This window comes from Stegastes partitus, unplaced genomic scaffold (assembly GCF_000690725.1).
Source record: "Stegastes partitus isolate 25-593 unplaced genomic scaffold, Stegastes_partitus-1.0.2 Scaffold865, whole genome shotgun sequence".
Classification (NCBI taxonomy): Eukaryota; Metazoa; Chordata; class Actinopteri; family Pomacentridae; genus Stegastes; species Stegastes partitus.
This window is the reverse complement of record NW_007578596.1, coordinates 166,566-186,842: the sequence shown is the minus strand read 5'-3', so window position 1 is coordinate 186,842 and position 20,277 is coordinate 166,566. Positions and strand designations below refer to the sequence as shown.

Here is a 20,277-nt window from a genome sequence, read left to right as displayed (position 1 = left end):
AAAATATTTTTATAAATGCTTCAACACAATTGAATTATCATCAATTTGTTGCGTCGAGTGGCAGCAATGATCGCTCAGGCATGATGATCACAGGTGTTGTCGGCCACAGTGAACAGGCTACGTCGCCATGTCTGGAGTGACATCTATTCTACATAGCAGGCTACCTATGGACAAATATACTTCATGCCAGTGCTCTGAAAAGACCACACAAAATGTAGATTGTGTAAAAAAATATATTTGGCTTCAGTAATATGGGAGAGACAGTGTTATATAAGGATTTATGTGGATTTATCATGTTTACACTGCAGGTCTGATGAACACCGAAAGTGTGACTTGTGCTTCAGCAGACAGATAATGAGCTATTGAGCTACATCTCTTTTTCTGTTTTCCAACCCTAACCTGCAAACTTTACATCACTGAAAAAGATCTCCACATAAAGTAGCTATTAATCACTGAAGTGAGAAAGTTATTGGTTGAACAAAGAATATATTTTATATATCTAAAGCTGTTGCCTCTAAATGTACAGTGTGGTAAATTTCCTTTAAATAAGATTGCTGGAAAATAGTGTTAAATGAAGTACACCTGTAGCAGACTGCGCCTAATAAGTATTAAATATGACAAATACATAGAGACTTTCGTGTGACTTCTGTACGGTATGAGCTCGATCAAGTCAGCACAACGGCAGAAGCACACACACAAGTCTTGAGTGAGCCGCTCTGATAAGCGTTCAGAGGACATAGACGCATCACGTTGACTGGCTGCAGTGGGCTCTGGTAACCATCATAGCGTTGCTGCAAAGATGCAAGGTGATTCTCACTTGTTCAAAGATCAGCCTGCTGCGATGCACAAAACATCTTCCATCCTTCATTCACCGAAAGTCGGAGGCCAGCTGTAGTGCAGCAAAGCTGTCGTTCTTGTAATTTTCTTTCTTTAGTATACGAGTTAAATTGTATGGATTGGGTAATGGTTGAGAACAATAGCAAAGACATTAATAATTATATCGCATTGCTCCAGATGTATGCAAATTAATGTAAAATATTCAAATAGATTTTCAGTGCAGAGAGCCTTGTTCCACTGTTACGCTTGCCACCGGACCAAACTCTTTAAATGTGTCTGACAGAGACTTTCTGATCTATAGTTTAGTTTGATGTTTTTGAAGCATTCATTTGGGCAGCAGAAATTTTAGAATGACAACATATAATCTAATGATCACATCATAGGACTTCCATTACAACAACAAAAACGAATGGTCATCAATATTTTGAATTATTTCCCAGTCTGCCTCCTTACATATGTAGATGGGAGTTCTTGTGGTTAATTTGTTATGCATGTGCTTCAGGTATGCATGGAAACCACAGAATGGTCAGTTCTGAAAGTTGGTTCAAAGCCAGGGAGGAGTCATGGAAATCCACTGGACAAAATGTGAATGAACCCTGCTGTAAGGTCTCATGGGCAAACCCAAAGCACTTTGGGAAGCATCAGTGAATCTAAACAAAATAGTTTACAGCATTTATTCCACAGTGTACTTGTAGTGCTGAAACGCTTTTCTGTTTGTGGTTCCTTTGTTGCTCTGTGTTGGAAATTCAGATCATGTGGGCACGCTGTCATGATGCTGCCTCTAGTAGAAAGGTCAGTCTATTATATTGTCAGCCTTAGATTTAATTCCTACCTTTTGTCATGTCTTGGCAGTCACTGTGTCTGCCTTTTACAGGAGCTCTGTCAAACCGTGATTTTGCACACTAATCTAACACTGTCAAACTCCAATATTCCTAACTTTTCAGGGGCCGCCCTCTTGTCACACTGACAGAAAACATGCAGCACATTTAACTTTACGGATATAGGCTCTTGCAAACTTAGATAATTCAAAGTATTGTACCAAAATGCGTCCGTTTATTACGACAATTTAAAGGAAAAAGAAAAAAAAGTTATTTGATGGCATAATATATAAAATCTAATAAAAGTAACCAAAAATAACAGATAATGGAATTAAAATGCCAGTTCAGTTTTTACATAAATGTTCCCAAAAGTAATTACTATGACAAAAGACAAATGGAAAACAACAGTAACTCAAAGAAGATGACAGTTCTCTGGCAGATAAATACAAATCTCATACAACACTGTCGTGTTTTTAAGATCTGCGGCTCTTACTGACCAGTTTATTTCTGCAGTGAGGTAGTTGAGAAGCGTTTATCATCTCCAACAAGTGGCAACAACATACAAGGTTAACAGGACTTCAGTACACTTCTTATACCTCAGTGCTTAACTTTGTAATGTAACTCTACTGACTATATTTAACTCGAGAAATTACAATAAGGCATTAGCCAAGGCTCACCAGCAATGGTCTTGCTAGATTTGACCCAAAATGCAATGAATTCCTCCCATAGTGATACAGAATAGGATTGTTGTGAGGGTGTTAAACTGCAGTACTAGGTTCATTGAATGTCACATGTGACCCTTAGGCGTAGTTGCTCATTTGATTGCATGTCTAAGAATTAATGCTGGCAGAGTGCTGTGACTGTAGTGTGTTGTGAGTTAACATTTGGGTTACACACCTGTCCTGACACATTTTTTTTTAGTACAGCTGGATAGAAGACCATGTTGTTTGTGTAAACATTCAGGGGTTTTGGGTGGAGCTGGACAGGAGCAGGTGCTTGTGGGTAAGCACACAGTGTTTACACCATGTAAGTTAAGAGAATAAAAATAAGAAGGAAAGAATTCTGAGGCATCTTTTAAAATGTGAATGCCTATTTTTTGGATCTTGGATTTTCTTTTTTTTTCTTGTGGATCCAAACATTGTGTAGCATTCACATTGGAGCTAGTGATTCCTTTACAGCCTTTCTCAAAAGCAAGATCTAGCTAGCATTAATACCTCGTGCTAGTATGCTGTGGAGAATTGGACGAAAAAGATTCAACATGTTCATTCCTGCTCAGTGAGCAATTAGCAACATGAGACTCACTGCATAGATAGAAACGTTGATTCACTAATGCTAAAACAACACCGCCAACTGCCTTTGTTCAGTAAAATAGTGACCCTTCATGTTGACTTACGTTGGCTTATCTCAAACGCTGGCAAAAATTTTAATTTACAACTCAGATGAGAATGTGTATTCTGATTGCATAGTGTGTTGGTGGTACAGTGGGTGTTGGCAACTCAGTGGCTAGCCAGTAACCAATTTCAGTTAAAGAAAAACACTGAGTCTTGACCTCAATGGGAGCTCACTGTTTACGAAAGAGCTGGACCTAAATAGGTGAAGGTCGGTTATTATTTAAAATGGGATTTACAGCTGTAGTCAGTCATGGTTTCACTCAAAGAAGGTAAAAAATAAAATCACCATTAGATAATTCTTCCAGCCCCACCGTGACCCTAGTGAGGATTAAGTGGTGTATAGGTAATGCATGGATAGATCATTCTTTGTTCCATCTGAGTTATTTACAGTAAATCAAACCTTGATCTGCGCTCAGTCTGTTTGGTTCAGTCAACTTGCATTCTTTGACATAAACATGACGCTGTAAAACATTAATGATAAACTTCCTCGACCTCTTCCCCTGTGCCTTGGAGACCGTTGTGAAATCCTCGTCTGAGAGCTGTACTAAGTTTAGCTCGAGTCACAGGCCTAGCGGTGACAACAGAGGACCTCAAGGACTAGCGCTCACTTCTGCTGGCTAATGGATGAGGTCAAGCTGAGGCTGAAAAGTTCAAAGCCAACACTTTTTGTTTTCTCCTCTCGACTGTTCCTGCTTTATATTTACACATACCCGGAAAACATATGCAGCCATACTCAGACACAAACGCTTGAATGGTTTGTTGGTTGGAAAATGTTCCTTGTTCCGTCTTCTGAAAGAGATCCTTAAATGTAGGCCATTGGCAAAATATGTTGTTGTCATATTGCTTGCTCTTGCCTCTCTTTCCCTTTTTGGCTTTCTGTTCTCTTTTATGACAAATATACAAACACATTCTTCTCTCATCGGTCTTCTTTCTTGCTGACCACTGTCTCCAGTTTCTGTCTCTCCCACATTCACTGCCTCTTACCCATCTATAATTCACACAGGATGAGACTTTTTTTTTTCAACCTAACAGCCTGAGCCTATGTTGAGTAGTATAGCTACTAACTTCACCTCTGTCACTGCATTTCTTTGAGTTGGACACAGATCTGAGCTACATATACATTTACCTTTTGTTGCCCAGTGGATATTGTTTTGTGCCTTACTGTTTCACAGCGATCAGGGAATTTTGAATGATAGATGTTGCATTTAAAGTAGTGAAACTATATATTAAGCCGTATTAACAAATGCTTGTGTGTGTTTTCTGTGTGTGATTTTTTTTTTCCCCCCTCTTTGTGTATGCTGCTACTAACCCTGGATTGGATTGGCTGGACTGGACTTGCTTCTTCATCTGGTCTGGTGTGGTTGTGCTCCCCTGTGGTTTGCATTGCCCTATGCACCTCTGCCCTTTTGGTGTTCGGCAGGCATCGGTAAACTGTCCACTGCCGATGGTAAAGCTTTTGCAGACCCCGAGGTGCTACGCCGACTGACGTCATCTGTGAGTTGTGCCCTGGACGAGGCTGCAGCCGCCCTGACCCGTATGAGAGCTGAAAACACACTCAACGCCGGCCAAGCCGACAAGTATGTATCTCGCCCAAACTGTACATACTCATTCCTCTCCTGTCAAATCTCAGCTGCATTTACAGTACATTTGCATGCATGTATGTGCATTTGGAGATTCAGCAGAAGTGATTGTGTTTATTGTGAGGCGTATGTGTGTTCACCTGTCACAGTGGCAGTAATTGTAGCAGTCTGGTTATTTTCAGCCGTAGTTTAGCGGAGGCGTGTTCCGATGGGGATGTCAACGCTGTGCGCAAATTGCTGGATGAGGGACGGAGCGTCAATGAACACACAGAGGAAGGGGAGAGCCTGCTGTGCCTCGCCTGCTCGGCTGGCTACTACGAACTTGCACAGGTATGGAGCAGCAATGACTGGAGTGGGATTTAATGTAATAATGATGTACATGTTTGGAGTGTGCAGTGTCTCCACAATGATGTAACCTCTCTGCAAAGCAAACATAATAGCCTCCATGTGTTTCGTGACCTTATGTCATACTTCATCCTTAGGTTTTATTGGCCATGCATGCCAATGTGGAGGACCGGGGCATCAAGGGGGACATAACGCCACTTATGGCTGCTGCCAGCGGAGGTTATGTGGACATCGTCAAACTGCTTCTGGTCCATGGGGCAGATGTTAATGCACAGTCCTCTACAGGTAAAACAAACAAATTTCTCGAATTAGGAATTTTCCCTTTACTCTGTGTGTTTTGCAGTCAGATTAATCTCTCCTCTGTTTTCCAGGCAACACAGCTCTGACGTATGCATGTGCTGGTGGCTTCGTGGATGTGGTGAAGGTGCTGCTGAAAGAGGGTGCAAACATTGAGGACCACAACGAGAACGGACACACACCTCTTATGGAGGCGGCCAGTGCTGGTCATGTAGAGGTGGCCAGGGTACTCTTGGAGTATGGCGCCGGCATCAACACACACTCCAATGAGTTCAAGGAGAGTGCTCTCACACTTGCTTGCTACAAAGGTCAGAACCTCCAATGTAGTGTATATGTTTCCTTTTACTTACCTTTTGTATGGGCTGTGTCATTTAACATCCCCTTGACTGGTACTTGAACAGCGGTAAAAAAGTGAGGAAAATGGATTTTGTGTGTTTGACCTCTGCAGGTCACTTGGACATGGTGCGCTTTCTGTTGGAGGCTGGAGCAGACCAGGAACACAAAACAGATGAGATGCACACAGCACTGATGGAGGCTTGCATGGTGAGCATCTGACCCAAACCTAACTTCTCATTTCACACAGAACACTTGTGTTAAGACACCAGATTTTCTGGTGTTTGGATAGTTGGATACTTTCTTTTAAATAATAATGCATTAGTTTTAGTAAAATGTCAATTTTCCATTTTAGTCATCAGCGGCAGTAATATTTTTATATATTTGAAGCCACCTTTTGTTTCACCGTACAGATCAAACATTAAAATCAATTCAAATCAATTAAGTCTTTTCTAAGCTTAAAAAAAAAAAAAAAAAGATCAGAAACAGCAGCACTCATTCAGTGTCCAAGCATTTCAACAGAGCTCCCAGCAGAATTCAGTCAACTGCTTGTGTACCTAAATGGAGAAAAAAAACGCAGACAGAAAGCCTCATCTTTATCAGGTTTTGTTACTGAATTATTTTGCCCTATTTTCAAAGTAAAGTGGGAGGTCTCAGACTTCTGCGTACTGTTTATTAGATTAACTGGAAAATGATATCACATATTTATTCAGGTGCTTATCTCTACATTCTCTGTGTGTCTCGCTGTCCCAGGACGGCCATGTGGAGGTGGCGCGGCTGCTGTTGGACAGCGGTGCGCAGGTCAACATGCCAGCCGATTCCTTTGAGTCGCCCCTCACCCTCGCAGCTTGTGGAGGACACGTGGAGCTGGCAGCCTTGCTCATAGAGAGAGGAGCCAACTTGGAGGAGGTACATAAAGACGCAGACATCTATAAACACAAGTTTGGGGGAAAAAAAGTAGTGGGTGCAATTTGCAGTTTTCTTTCTGAAACTGTATCACTAAGTTAAAATTATGTCGCTGTAGATGGATTTTTTTTTCTTGAAGAAATGTCTTCATACTGCCTTGATACTATTGAGATACAGTGCACTAAATTTATGGATTATGGATAATCTACAGGACAGACTTAAGGTGTAGAGCAAGCAAAAATAGCAATGTTTCATTATTTTTTACGTAAAACATGGAATAGCAAAATTGACTTAAAGGTGCATGTTTGAGACGGGCCAGCAACAGACGGATGGCAGCATTAAGTTAGAAGGGAGCATCCTATAGTTTCTGTGATAACTTAACAAGGACGGGTTGCACAGCTGTACCTCGGATGAGTTGCTTGCTTGCTGCACTTCAACCCCAGGCTGGGCTTGTTCGCTTGTGGGCTTTCCATCCAATTTATCGGTTTCTAACTGAGCCACTCTACATTAACTGCAGTTTAAAAAATACTTCTCCCTGATGCTTTGGCTCAGCAGGAGGTCAGCTTAGGCCTGCTGGGCCTCCAGGCTCGCAGTACAATAGAGGAGAACCCTGAGGTTAGAACAGCATCCCCTCTGGCCAATGGTACTTTTTCTTCTTTAGAACTGAGAACAGTCTAGATGCTACACTGACTTAATTTTGCTTTATTAAACAGTGACAGTGAAGACAGACAGGACATGTAGTAGAAAAGTACAGGTGAATGACATGCAGTCAAGGTTCAGGCATGACGGGATTGTAGCCATGTAGTCTTTTATAGGGGGAACAATGCTCTTGCTTGTTTGTATTGTTCAAACCAGTCCCAATTGTATTGGGCAGAAATAGGTAACGCATGCGGTAATGGTGTCCCCTCAAAATAGTGTCAGAGGAGTTGGCATGTGAAACATTTTCATGCAGGAAGGCTAACACTGTGAATAACATGGGTAATTCATTGAGGGAAAAAAAAAAAAAAACTACCAGCGCTGCCTCAATGGAGATCATGTGCAAAACTTTCAGTGTGTAGATTGCTGCCTGGAGGTTGTTGCTTCTTTCCCACAGTGAAGGGGATTTTCAAAACGGTAATACATAGTTAGTGGAAGAGGAGGAAAAAGCCAGTGGCAGGCTTGTACCTGCAGTCTACATCTAATGAGTCAGACTGTGTCTGGAGGTATACAGTGTCATTTTGGAAAAAAAAAGAAAACAAAAGGGATGGCCGGGTCTAGCTGGTTAGCATGCTAACATCACTAAATGTCTCTGCAGAAAAATACATGCTATATACAAGTTGTTTTTTTTCTCTCATTTTACCATAATTAAGTCCATTTATTAATGTTTTGAACTAAAAACTTATCACATCAAGCCAGTTTTCATACTACAGAGTCAAGTTGCTATAATTCATGCTCAGCCTTACCGTTTCTCATTTGCTGATGCTTCTGTTTTTGTCAAGGTAAATGATGAGGGCTACACACCCCTGATGGAGGCAGCCAGAGAAGGCCATGAGGAGATGGTAGCACTGCTGCTGGCTCAAGGTATGAGAGCTTTGTTCTTACATGATGGGAAATGGAAACCTAATGTCAAATGCCATCCTAGTGAATAGTTTAGCCATGTTTGGATTGCTTTGACTGTGGTCAGTCGTCTCTTTGAGTTTTTCTGCTTCTTAGAGGGGAACCAATAGAACAAGGAGACTGTAAAGGGATATGGGCATGATTATTGTCTTGTGATGTATGCATGTTTTGCCCTTTTTGAAACCAGTGACCAGTCAGTAACTGTTTTTGTTCTGTTGTCCAGGTGCTAACATCAATGCCCAGACAGAGGAGACCCAGGAGACTGCTTTGACTCTTGCATGTTGTGGAGGTTTCTTGGAAGTGGCTGACTTCCTCATTAAGGCAGGGGCCGACATTGAGTTGGGCTGCTCCACTCCTCTAATGGAGGCTGCACAGGAAGGCCATCTGGAGTTGGTCAAATACCTTCTGGCTGCGGGTGAGCAAGAAAAGTGAAGTCAAGAAGCTGCAGATCTGGGAGAACAAAGAGGCGTGCTTAGGTGCATTAAAAACGTGTTAGTCATACCTAGGTGCTTACACGCCTAATCTCTTGGTTTTGCCATTCAGGAGCCAACGTTCACGCCACCACAGCAACGGGTGACACAGCGTTGACGTATGCGTGTGAGAACGGGCACACTGATGTGGCGGATGTGCTGCTGCAGGCTGGAGCCAACTTGGTACGCTATACTCTTTAGTCCGCTTTGTCACTGACGATTTACATAGGTTTAGATAACACCGACTCCAGAACAAATGCCTATTGAAGTCCTAGTCCTTTGTGTGCAAATGTCATTTGATTTACCTGTACATAGCCTATTGGGAAATGCAAGGTTAGATATAACTAAACCAGCATTTTGTTTTTTTTCCCTGGGTCAGCCCAAATAATAACCCTTTTATACGACTTCAACACTGAACATAACAAATGCATCTTAATCTTTGTCCTGTAGGAACATGAGTCTGAAGGAGGGCGGACGCCCTTGATGAAGGCAGCAAGGGCAGGACATCTCTGTACTGTGCAGTTTCTTATCAGCAAAGGTGGGTTATTGACTAGCTGATCAGGTTAATCAAATGAAATACACTTTTTTGGAAATCACTATTTGTTTTAATCTAATCCTCCTAAAGGGATAACTGTAGTATCTTTTTTTTTTTAATTGATTTGTCAAGAAGGAGGTTGTTCACACAAGCAAAAATTGGCCATTTGATACACTTGTGACTTCAGTTCAGTGCCTTAAACTATGCAGGACATGTTTCCTTGTTTATCTTGTTTACGCCATTGTATCAGTTACCTTCGTATGTAAAACCATGAACTCTCTTTGGCCTTTTACATAGTCATTCCTTGTGTCATGATACAAAGTTTGTCTTTCACTTTCAAACCAACGATACTTTCTGCTCTTTGGAATAGATCACTGCAGTTTCATAATCTTTCTGGTAAATTTATGATCAAAGTGCAACTTTATTGTTTGTCTATGACATACTTGTGAGAGGAATAGATGTAAAGCAGCTCCTCAGTCCATGCAAAGAGTAATTTGCTTTAGTAAATAATGATATCATTCTACAAAAAGATCACAAACTTAAAAATGCATTTAAAATGGGATTGTATTGATTCCAGCAATTTGACTGGAAGATGCTTCATCCCAGAAGGATTTACCGTCATCACCTTATCAATATGGAGGGTCTAAAAGAATTGAAGAATGAACATTTTGCTAATTTTCATGTAGTGTATTTTGTACTGATAGACTTGCAGTCTATGCAGTGTATTACTTGTATTAGTAAATTTACTCATCGAAATGTTTTCATGTTTTTGTTGGCTCACCCATCCTAATGAATGAATACTTGGTTGTGCATATAACTTATCCTTAATGAATCTCATATGCTGTGAATTGGTGTGTTTATCTGTGTTCTTCTCCTGTCTAGGTGCTAATGTGAACAGAGCTACTGCCAATAATGATCACACAGTGGTGTCTCTGGCCTGTGCTGGAGGGCATCTGGCTGTGGTGGAGTTGCTGCTGGCACATGGAGCAGATCCTACACACAGACTCAAAGTAATGCACACTACCTGACAGATTAGCACCAGTTTATGAGAATAATTCTGCTCATTTGTATGTTAAATAATGACACACCACGAAAACCATGTCCCGTTTTCTCTTTGTAGGATGGTTCAACAATGTTGATAGAAGCTGCTAAGGGTGGCCACACCAATGTGGTTTCCTACCTGTTGGACTACCCCAACAACATCCTGTCTGTCCCTGCCCCTGACCTTTCCCAGCTCACTCCCCCATCGCAAGACGCCTCTCAGGTACATACTACAATATCCTATACATTTTTTTTCAGTGTTCTTCCAGGAAATGGATCTATTCCTTGCAAGTTGTAGCTGTTTTTTTTTCACTTAAGCCTAACACATCCTCTATCATGACAGGTTCCTCGTGTCCCATTCCAAGCTCTCGCCATGGTAGTGCCCCCTCAGGAGCCTGACAGAGCCCCATCAAACATCGCTACGCCCCCACCCGTCTCCAGCAAAGGTAAACATTGCCATGAGTCCTTTCTGCCAACAGCTGTACTTGAGAAATGAAGTTGCAGACCACACTAAGCCATGTAGCTGTTGTCATATTGTTAACCCATTCTCAACAAATACTTCTCCTTGTCTTTGTTTAAATTCAGGCACGTCCAAACAGAGACAGGCAGCCCTTCAGCCTGGTGTCCCCAGCTCGGTTGGCCGGGGTCCTGAAGCAGAGCCTCTGCCACCCTTCCACTTGTGCCAGCCTCTAGAGTGCATTGTGGAGGAAACAGAGGGAAAGCTGAATGAGCTGGGCCAGAGAATTAGCGCTATTGAGAAGGCCCAGCTACAGTCGCTAGAGCTCATTCAGGGGGAGCCGCTCACCAAAGACAAGATTGAGGAGCTAAAGAAGAGCCGAGAGGAGCAGGTATAACTCATCTTCCACCTAAGATCTGAACTCAGTTTAAATCCAAAGTAAGACAGACATTACCTTAGAAAACGATTCACACCTAAATGCCATTTTCCCATATACAGCACAGTGACAGAAATGTATGAAACAAGGATGTGGCTGTTGTCTACTTAGGTGCAGAAAAAGAAGAAAATCTTGAAGGAGCTGCAGAAGGTGGAGCGCCAGCTGCAGCTGAAAACACAGCAACAGTTCACCAAAGAGTACATGGAGGCAAAGGGCTTAAAGGAAGAGCAGGAGGCTGGACAGAGCCAGGGACCGGGCCCGGGGCCTGGAAGTACGACGTCTGCTCCAGGGCCACTTCCAATCACGCCGGGCGCCCAATTACACACTGGCTCGGACACAGATGAAGAGGCCAACAAAGATGGGGAGCAAGAAGATCAGCCAGGAGAGGAAGGGGAAGAGGTGAAATTCGTAGTAATTAATTTTTTTCTGATGTTCTCTTACCATGTGTTTGTGGACCCCAGAGACTTAAGGTGGTTTGTAACTGTTTTCAGGAGGAGGAAGATGACGATGAAGAGGAGGGTTCGGAGGAAGAGGCAGATGGAGATGAGGATGATTACCCCAAGCTTCCTCAGGTGGGCACAATCCTTTACAGGAATGATCCACAGCCGCCACAGCAGCCTCCTCTGCCCCCTTCGCCGCAGACTCAGCCCCAGCCTCCTCCTCCGCCTCTTCAGGCTGCCTTCGTCCCGATCCAACCCCTGCCGGACTACAACCCTGCAGACTACCCAGGAAGTACCAGCCCAGAGCTGCAGAGGGTACTGGTGGGGCAGCAGATGTTGGGCCAGCAGCAGCAAGGTCAGGGTCAGCAGCTGGCTGGTTTAGGCCCAGGAATGATACCTCAGCAGGCTCCAGATGGGCTCATGGTCGCTACACCTGCACAGACGCTCACAGACACACTGGACGACATCATGGCAGGCAAGTGCATATCTGGAGGCAGGAGATTGGAATTTTTGCTCACTAATGACTAAACGCTTGCAAAAAAATTTACTCCAAAACTAACCTATATGTTTGGATTTTTTCTTTTTAATCTGTTGCAGCTGTGAGCAGTCGCGTGCCCATGCTGAACACTACAACTTCACCCACACCCTTGTCCCAGCCGCCCACACAGACGCCCGCAAACATCGCCTCTCCCCCCTCAGTCCTGCCCCTCTATCCCTCTGTTGACATAGATGCACATGTAAGACACAAGGCCAATGTGACAACTTACAACTCAAATGCAAATGAATACATTTACTTACGCACTAAGTCTGTTATTGTGTTAAAAAATGTTGTTTTTCCCCATAGACGGAGAGTAACCATGACACAGCACTTACGCTGGCGTGCGCAGGAGGACACGAGGAGCTTGTGTCCGTCCTGATTGCACGGGGAGCCAACATTGAGCACCGGGACAAAAAAGGTATAGAATAGCAATGATAAGATGGTCATAAGAAAAACACTGAACAATGTGAAACTGTGACAGGGATTTTAATTCACAGCAGGTGTTTCGTTTAACAAAAACCTCTCCTCACTTTTATTGTTCTCCGCAGGTTTTACTCCTCTTATCCTGGCTGCCACTGCTGGCCATGTCGGTGTGGTTGAGGTGCTCCTGGATAAAGGGGGTGACATTGAGGCTCAGTCAGAGAGAACCAAAGACACACCCCTCTCCCTGGCCTGCTCTGGGGGACGCCAGGAGGTGAGCACAATGTCTTTCAGCTCACCATCACAATAAGCGCTCTCTGTTCTATGTGTTTCTGGTGTTAGCTGTGTTACTTAACTGTCGTTTTTTTGTTGGACAGGTCGTTGAGTTGCTGCTGCTACGGGGAGCCAATAAGGAACACCGCAATGTTTCAGACTACACGCCTCTTAGCCTGGCTGCTTCTGGGGGTTACGTCAACATCATCAAGATACTCCTCAATGCTGGAGCTGAGATTAACTCCAGGTGAGCGACAAGAACCAGAATGTACAGTTGTGGCCATGTATTCTCCCATATTACTTTAAACCTAAGGCTAAAAGCTCCTTGTTTGTTTGATACCATTGCTTTCACTCCTAAAGCGATACAGCAATTCTGTAAAAGTTGCATTTGGGTTTTAGCACCCAGCAGATGTAGCAGTGTAGTGATTACCGCTGACTTATATCTGATGTTAAGGAAACAATAAAGCACTAACACAACTGCAGCTCTATAGTTGCTGATACTGTGGGATGTGTTTAACTCTGGGGAAACTGAAAATACAGATTGAGGTGCCACATTGCAATTACCTGACAGTATTTACTAAAACCATGACAAATACTCAAGGACTCTATGTTGTTGGTCACTAATTTATTTATTTACTTTTTCAACAGGACTGGCAGTAAGCTGGGAATCTCTCCTCTTATGCTGGCAGCTATGAATGGTCATGTGCCGGCAGTGAAGCTGTTGTTAGATATGGGCTCAGACATCAACGCCCAGATTGAGACCAACAGAAACACAGCTCTGACCCTCGCCTGCTTTCAGGGGCGGGCTGAGGTTGTCAGCCTACTGCTCGATCGCAAGGCCAACGTAGAGCATCGTGCTAAGGTGAGGAGTGGACAGATGGACTTTCACGAATGCGATTTAATATTAATTTATGTTTATCACAGGGTGTCAATCTACATTCATTCATATAAGTCTCTGTTTATCTGTTATTAACCCTCTGAACCCCAGAGCCAGTCAGTGGATTTGAAAGATGTAATATTTTTTTTAAATCGCCCAACTTACATTTGCGATAACCAGAAGCTGTGAACACAGAAAGAATTGCCAGGCTTTCTACTGTCTTTGAGCTACTTCCCTGTAAGGTGCCATTCTGTCTGAAGACTTGACCAAATCCAACCTTAGTATTGTGATAATTTATCAAAATCATTTTATCTCTCTTTAAAAATGCAGTTTGCTCTAAACAGGTTCGGTTAAAAACTAAACATTTTGGACCCCTCGCCATAACTGTGAAGACATTAGTGCCAAAACAAATTAAAACAAATTCAAAATGTGAGTTATAAAGTATCTGATGTGTAAAATTACCATTTTTCCAGTATTAGTAACATCTGGAGCCAAATCAAAGAAATTTAACTTCCTTTTTTTTCTCTTATTTCTTTGTGATGCATTATGCCTTTTATACTGCACAGAATACATTTTTGATTTATCTCTACTTCTACCCATGACTTGCTGTTTTTGTAGAGGTGCAGGACTTTGTATTGCCTTGAAAAATGAGCCCACAGTGAGTAAAAATGTGACAGGCACAAATAAAATGGCCTAACTGCCTGGGGTTCAGAGGTGTAATGCTGGAGAAAGCACAAGGCACTGTCTGCCTCAGAAAAAAAGCAATCGATAATCTGGTCCTTTGTTTTTGGTATATCCACTGGCCATCTTGCTAACTGATTCCTTGCTTCTTGCAGACTGGTCTTACTCCTCTGATGGAGGCAGCCTCAGGAGGATACGCAGAGGTGGGCCGAGTGCTGCTGGACAAAGGTGCCGATGTCAACGCTCCCCCTGTTCCTTCATCCCGAGACACTGCCCTCACCATCGCTGCCGACAAGGGCCACTACAAGTTTTGTGAGCTGCTTATCAACAGGTGACTGCTCTTACCCATTTCTGTTATCAATTGCCGGGGCATTTGTCCTGTCCCTCAACCCTATTAGCTAGGTAGCTTTTTTTTTTTGGATTCATCATGGCAACACTTGCTTCTTTCTTTCCAGGGGTGCTCATATTGACGTACGAAACAAGAAAGGGAACACTCCCCTCTGGCTGGCGGCTAACGGTGGTCATTTTGACGTGGTCCAGCTCCTGGTTCATGCCAGTGCTGATGTGGATGCAGCTGACAACCGCAAGATTACTCCACTCATGGCTGCTTTTCGCAAGGTGCACAGTTTACCAAAACCTGATATCGTTTTGTGTTTCGTGCTACATTTTGGCAATCCTGTTTTTGCTAAACATTTTACTTCACATTTTAGGGTCATGTGAAGGTGGTGCAGTATCTTGTGAAGGAGGTCAACCAATTCCCTTCGGATATTGAGTGCATGAGATACATCGCCACCATCGCGGACAAGGTAGGTATCAATTTCCCTTTCAGTCGAGAGTTGCTACAGCTATTGACGTATCAGAAGTACTTGGCATATTAGCAGAGCAATAACTTCAAGTGTTGCCTGCAGGAGCTGTTGAAGAAGTGTCACCAGTGCATGGAGACCATCGTCAAAGCTAAAGACCAGCAGGCAGCTGAAGCCAACAAGAACGCTAGCATTCTCCTCAAGGAGTTAGACTTGGAGAAGGTAATTTCCGTCCATATGGCTGTGCTCTGGGAGGAAAAAGCATTCTGAATACTATGTGAGGATGAGGATGTTTTTTCATACGACTCCGTTGTGTCTAACAGTCCCGAGAGGAGAGCAAGAAGCAGGCCCTGGCTGCCAAGCGTGAGAAGAGGAAGGAAAAGCGCAAAAAGAAGAAGGAAGAGCAGAAGAGGAAGCAGGAGGAAGAGGAGGGGCAGAAAACCAAGGAGGAGTCCTCTGAGATGCAGGAGCAGAAGGAGGATTCAGCTGAAGGTAACTTTTTTTTAACAGTCTTGCCTTGAATAAGTAAGTCTGTAATATTGAAAGACGTATCCTTCTGGAATGACTTGGTTGATAACAATTGCTCTCTGAATTCGTCCCCCTTCAGAAACAGAGGTTCCTATTGAACCTCCAAGTGCAACCACCACCACCACCATTGGTATATCTGCCACCTCCACCACTTTCACTACAGCTTTTGGTAAAAAGCGAGCGAGTGTGGTCACTACCCCAAGCACCAATCGTAAGAACAAAAAGAACAAGACCAAGGATTCAGCGCCCAACGAACCCATCATATTACAGGATCCACAGGTAGGCACTGCTGCTTTTATGTATGCTGGAGTTGGTCTTTCCTGATTCATAATGCTTTGGTATATTTGATTGTCCTGTCTTTTCATATTCAGACTAGAAACGCCCTTATGGATGAATAATTGTGCACTTTTGTTTTAGGTTGCACTAGCACAGCACAAGGCTGACAAGAACAAGATCCACGGTGAGCCACGGGGTGGGGGTGGGGGAGTGGCAGGTGGCAACAGCGATTCTGACCCCTTGGATAGCACCGACTGTGCCAGTGAGAGCAGCAGCAGTGGTGGCAAGAGTCAGGAGCTCAACTACCTCCCTGACCTCACCTCCTCCGCCTCCTCCTCCTCCTCCTCTTCCTCTTCCTCCTCCTCATCCTCAGCCCCCTCCTCAGGAGCAGCCCAGTCCCAGGCCCTCCTTCCCGGCCCAGAGAAGAGACACTGTCCTCAGCCGCAGACTGACGGCAAAATGGACAATAAGGTCACAGTGTCCATCTCAAAAATGACGCAAAAGTGAGTCCCTCGTGAAGCAGAACACATTTATCACCTGAAATTCACTATATATCTGTTTAACTTCATCTGGGGAGAACAAGCTGAGCTTTAAAGTGATACTTATGTGAACTTGCTGTGAGATTTGTTACATTGCCGACATATATTATCACTTCAGCCAGTGTCAGTCAACATTATAGATAACAGATCATATGTTCAGTATGTCACATCATATCTGTGCGCCAGTTAAACTTGATCTCTGTCTATTTTGTCTCAGAGCTCCAGACGCAAGCGACTCCACCTCCAACTCCTTGCCCTCTCCATTCAAGACCATGGTTCTTCCTGTCACCTCACCCAACAGTAAGCTCAGCCTCACAAGTCCAAAGAGAGGCCAGAAGAGAGAAGAAGGTTGGAAAGAGGTTGTCAGAAGGTCAGTTCACAAAGTTTACTTCATATGCACACATTTCCAAGAGGAGCAATGTTTTTTTTAAGTGTCAGATGGAACTTGTGCTGTGCATTGTACACACACAAAGCATGCGTGTGCAATGTTTACAGAAAGAAGTACTAAATTTGCATGTCTGTTCATGATTTATCTATCAGTAAAAATAGAGCACAGTCACCACAGCACACATGTAAAGCCACAGTTTTTACTGCTTCTTTTGAAGATCAAAGAAGCTGTCGGTGCCAGCCTCCGTTGTGTCTCGGATCATGGGCAGAGGCGGCTGCAACATCACAGCCATACAGGACGTGACAGGAGCTCATATTGACGTGGACAAACAGAAAGACAAGAACGGAGAGAGAATGATCACCATAAGGTAAAAATAATGCCCTCTGGTGGACTGTAAACACCATTACAGCTTAAATATAGCAGTTGGTTGGATGACTAAAGCATGCCAGTCCTTTTTAGATGCCAAAATGTTATATAGTGCGACATGTGCTTTAGATTTATCATTCTTTACATCATATAAACTAGCAAACGCACTGCAAGTAGAAAATCAACAAATTTAACTGTGGAATAATATGATCTGCACTTTTACATCTGTATAGTCTAGTACTAATTTTCACATAAAAATGATATTTTTTCTTTATTTTTGGGTGGACACAATGGGACACGAAGTGAAAATATTTAATGTGCAGCCCTTGTTGGACATTGTGCCTCTATCTAGGCCATTGTTCTAATGAAAACAGCAAACATGCACATTTGCCATTGCTAGAATGTAGGTCAAGACATTTCCCGTTCACCAAGACACTCGAGTTATGATAAGAAAGCTAAATGCAAAGAACAGCAGGAAACAGACCGAGGACTTTAATCAGCAGCAGTTGGTTTAATTGCATGTTTCAGAACACTGAAAAAACAAACTTTTTGACTTTTAACTGTAGTGAAACATACTAAAAAAACAATGACCAGACCACATTTAAACTTATTTGTTCTCTGTAAAAACAGTCTTGACAGTTGCATTTATCAGTGCTGACAGGCGGTAAATATCAACTGTGAGGCTCTGAAAGGGGCACAGTTTGGCTCGTAGCAGAACTGTAGCAGAATTAAACATGTCATTACTTCTGATTTGTTACACACAAAAACACATTCTGAATAAAGTATGCTGTTTTGTTTCAGAGGTGGCACGGAGTCTACGAGGTATGCAGTTCAGCTGATCAATGCGCTAATCCAAGACCCAGCCAAAGAGCTTGAGGATCTGATTCCGCGTAATCACATCAGGGCCCCAGGCTCTAAAACGACCTCAGCTTCCTTCCCCAGTACTACAGGGGCCACCAGTGGTTCAACCACAGGGCCAAAGGCTCTGAGCTCATTGGTCACCTCAACAGGCGTCTCGTTCCAACCCTCTTCATCCTCGTCTTCATCCTCCTCACAGGCTGGGGGAAAGATTGGGAAGGGGCTGTCTTCAAACGTCAGGCAGCCTTTCCCAGTGTCTCTGCCCCTGGCGTACGCGCACCCTCAGCTGGCGCTACTGGCTGCTCAAACCATGCATCAGATCAGACACCCTCGTCTCCCCATGGCACAGTTTGGCGGCACCTTCTCTCCGGCCGCCAGCACTTGGGGACCCTTCCCTGTGCGTCCTGTGAGTCCCGGCAGCGCTAACAGCTCCCCCAAACACAATGGAGGAACCAGCAGCACTGGGGCCCAGGCCAGACCCAACTCGACTCATAGTGAGCACAGCAACACAGCGAGCTCAGGAGCCTCAGTCACGACCACCAACACCACCACCACCAGTGCTCCTAACACGTCTGCAGCTACAGCCTCGCCTCATACCCAGAATCCTACTCCCTATAATCCCCAGCCGAGCATCCCCACTCCTTCCTCCGTCAGAAAACAGCTCTTCACCCCTGATCCCAAGCCTGCCGGCGTCACCCCTGTGTCTGTTGCCACTGCCTGTAGTGGCAGCAATACCGTACGAGGCACCGGTTCTCCTGCACATCACAGTTCCACTACAACCACGGCTAATGCCCCTCAGCAGTCAGTCGGACCTATTTCACAGCCCCCCATCCAACCAACTAAATCGGAGCCCAGTGCCGTTGTCCCTCCTGGAAAGGACAAGCCCTCTCTACCTGTAGAGAACCAGCCTGTTTCTGTCAGTGAGAGCATCAACTCCGTGGGTTTCACTGCCCCTGCCATGGCTTTAGTTCCCAAGCCAGAGCCTAGACAGCAGTTACCTCCCCCTCCCTCCTCTGTACCATCCACAGAGGCTCCACCACCACACCTCAACCCACAACCCAGCTCTCACCTTCCCTCAGCACCACCTCCTGTCCTCTCACACAATGTTGCACACCCCAACAACACTGTTCCCCACTTTTCAGCCCCTGCGCCCAGAGTCTCCCATCGTATGCAGCCACCAGGGCCTTACTATTCCCTTCCTGAGCAGCAGCAGCAGCAGCAGACGCAACAGCAGCAGCAGCAGCAACAGCAGTCTGTGTTTGTACCCTTCAGCGCTCAGCAGGAACCCCCGAAACAAACCCAAAACCAGACGTCCCAACCAACAAGTTTGCCTCCACAAGCTCAGACCCAAACCCAAGCCCAGGCTCCAGGCTCCCTTCAGGTCTCTGCTAATCTAGGGATGATGAACGGTTCCCAGATGCAGCATGTCGCCAGTTCAGGCAAACCTCAGCAGATACCCCCCAACTTCGGTCCTGCAGGTCTCTTCAATTTCAGCAGCATCTTTGACAACAATAGCCAGGTGAGTTTCAGTAACCTTCACAGTATCAAGATGAGCCTGACATTACCTGTAACAGATGACAAGCACAGGCTTCGCTTACATTTTGCTTATTGATTATGTTTGTTTTCTGCAGGTGGGAAACAGTCAGGTGTGGGGTTGCCATTTGCCTGCTCGGTCACCCCCAGATCAGTCATATTCAGCCCCACAAGCCTATATGAGCATGGGCCAGATGGAGAATATGATGCCTCCACCTCCTCCAGACAGCTCCAAAGCCCCTGGCTATCGTTCTGCCTCCCAGAGGATGGTCAACAGCCCCATCGGTATGAATTTTTTGGTTGATTTGTCATTCCTTTTTCTGATGTTTATTTAGCTTGGTTTGTTTCTTTGAGACTAGTAATCAGTTTTTAAACTAACAACATCAAAACTGAGGTAGTGACAGTATATACACAACTAAATTTGATAAATGCAGATTCACATGAGAAAATGTAGCATAGTGCTGACATGACGCTTAACAAATAAGACCTTGTATTTTATTTTTTTTTAGTACGTTGAAGTTCTGAGGTACGGTTTTGCTCTATACTGAAGTGTCTCTTTTACTGTCCACAGCGTTGACCAGCTATGCCACCAGTATCTCTGGCAGCCCCGTGTACCTGCACGGTCACACAGGAGTTGGCACGCCCTCGTTCAGCAGACAGCACTTTTCCCCTCATCCATGGAGTGCATCCACATCAGGTACCACGCTAACACACT

General features: G+C 44.3%; 1 protein-coding gene across 6 annotated transcripts in view; it reads left to right on the top strand.

Moving 5' to 3' along the window:
- ankhd1 (ankyrin repeat and KH domain containing 1) overlaps positions 1-20,277 on the top strand; it is a 29,241-nt gene that overhangs the window by 6,603 nt on the left and 2,361 nt on the right. The window contains exons 3-35 of one of the 6 annotated variants that reach the window (XM_008293202.1): positions 4,500-4,623; positions 4,809-4,956; positions 5,109-5,256; positions 5,343-5,576; positions 5,717-5,811; positions 6,355-6,510; positions 7,986-8,067; positions 8,327-8,518; positions 8,647-8,756; positions 9,024-9,111; positions 9,991-10,118; positions 10,229-10,372; positions 10,493-10,595; positions 10,735-10,997; positions 11,154-11,441; positions 11,534-11,957; positions 12,080-12,219; positions 12,327-12,438; positions 12,569-12,714; positions 12,818-12,960; positions 13,362-13,575; positions 14,427-14,602; positions 14,727-14,889; positions 14,982-15,077; positions 15,180-15,296; positions 15,398-15,566; positions 15,682-15,881; positions 16,020-16,381; positions 16,635-16,787; positions 17,023-17,172; positions 17,973-19,548; positions 19,661-19,847; positions 20,134-20,259. In XM_008293202.1, the coding sequence (XP_008291424.1) occupies positions 4,500-4,623; positions 4,809-4,956; positions 5,109-5,256; positions 5,343-5,576; positions 5,717-5,811; positions 6,355-6,510; positions 7,986-8,067; positions 8,327-8,518; positions 8,647-8,756; positions 9,024-9,111; positions 9,991-10,118; positions 10,229-10,372; positions 10,493-10,595; positions 10,735-10,997; positions 11,154-11,441; positions 11,534-11,957; positions 12,080-12,219; positions 12,327-12,438; positions 12,569-12,714; positions 12,818-12,960; positions 13,362-13,575; positions 14,427-14,602; positions 14,727-14,889; positions 14,982-15,077; positions 15,180-15,296; positions 15,398-15,566; positions 15,682-15,881; positions 16,020-16,381; positions 16,635-16,787; positions 17,023-17,172; positions 17,973-19,548; positions 19,661-19,847; positions 20,134-20,259 (6,957 nt within the window). Of the gene's footprint in view, positions 1-4,466; positions 4,624-4,793; positions 4,957-5,108; positions 5,257-5,342; positions 5,577-5,716; positions 5,812-6,348; positions 6,511-7,985; positions 8,068-8,326; positions 8,519-8,646; positions 8,757-9,023; positions 9,112-9,990; positions 10,119-10,228; positions 10,373-10,492; positions 10,596-10,734; positions 10,998-11,153; positions 11,442-11,533; positions 11,958-12,079; positions 12,220-12,326; positions 12,439-12,568; positions 12,715-12,817; positions 12,961-13,361; positions 13,576-14,426; positions 14,603-14,726; positions 14,890-14,981; positions 15,078-15,179; positions 15,297-15,397; positions 15,567-15,681; positions 15,882-16,019; positions 16,382-16,634; positions 16,788-17,022; positions 17,173-17,972; positions 19,549-19,660; positions 19,848-20,133; positions 20,260-20,277 lie in introns of all 6 variants that reach the window. The other 5 variants (XM_008293201.1, XM_008293200.1, XM_008293199.1 and 2 more) reach the window with 5 other exon arrangements.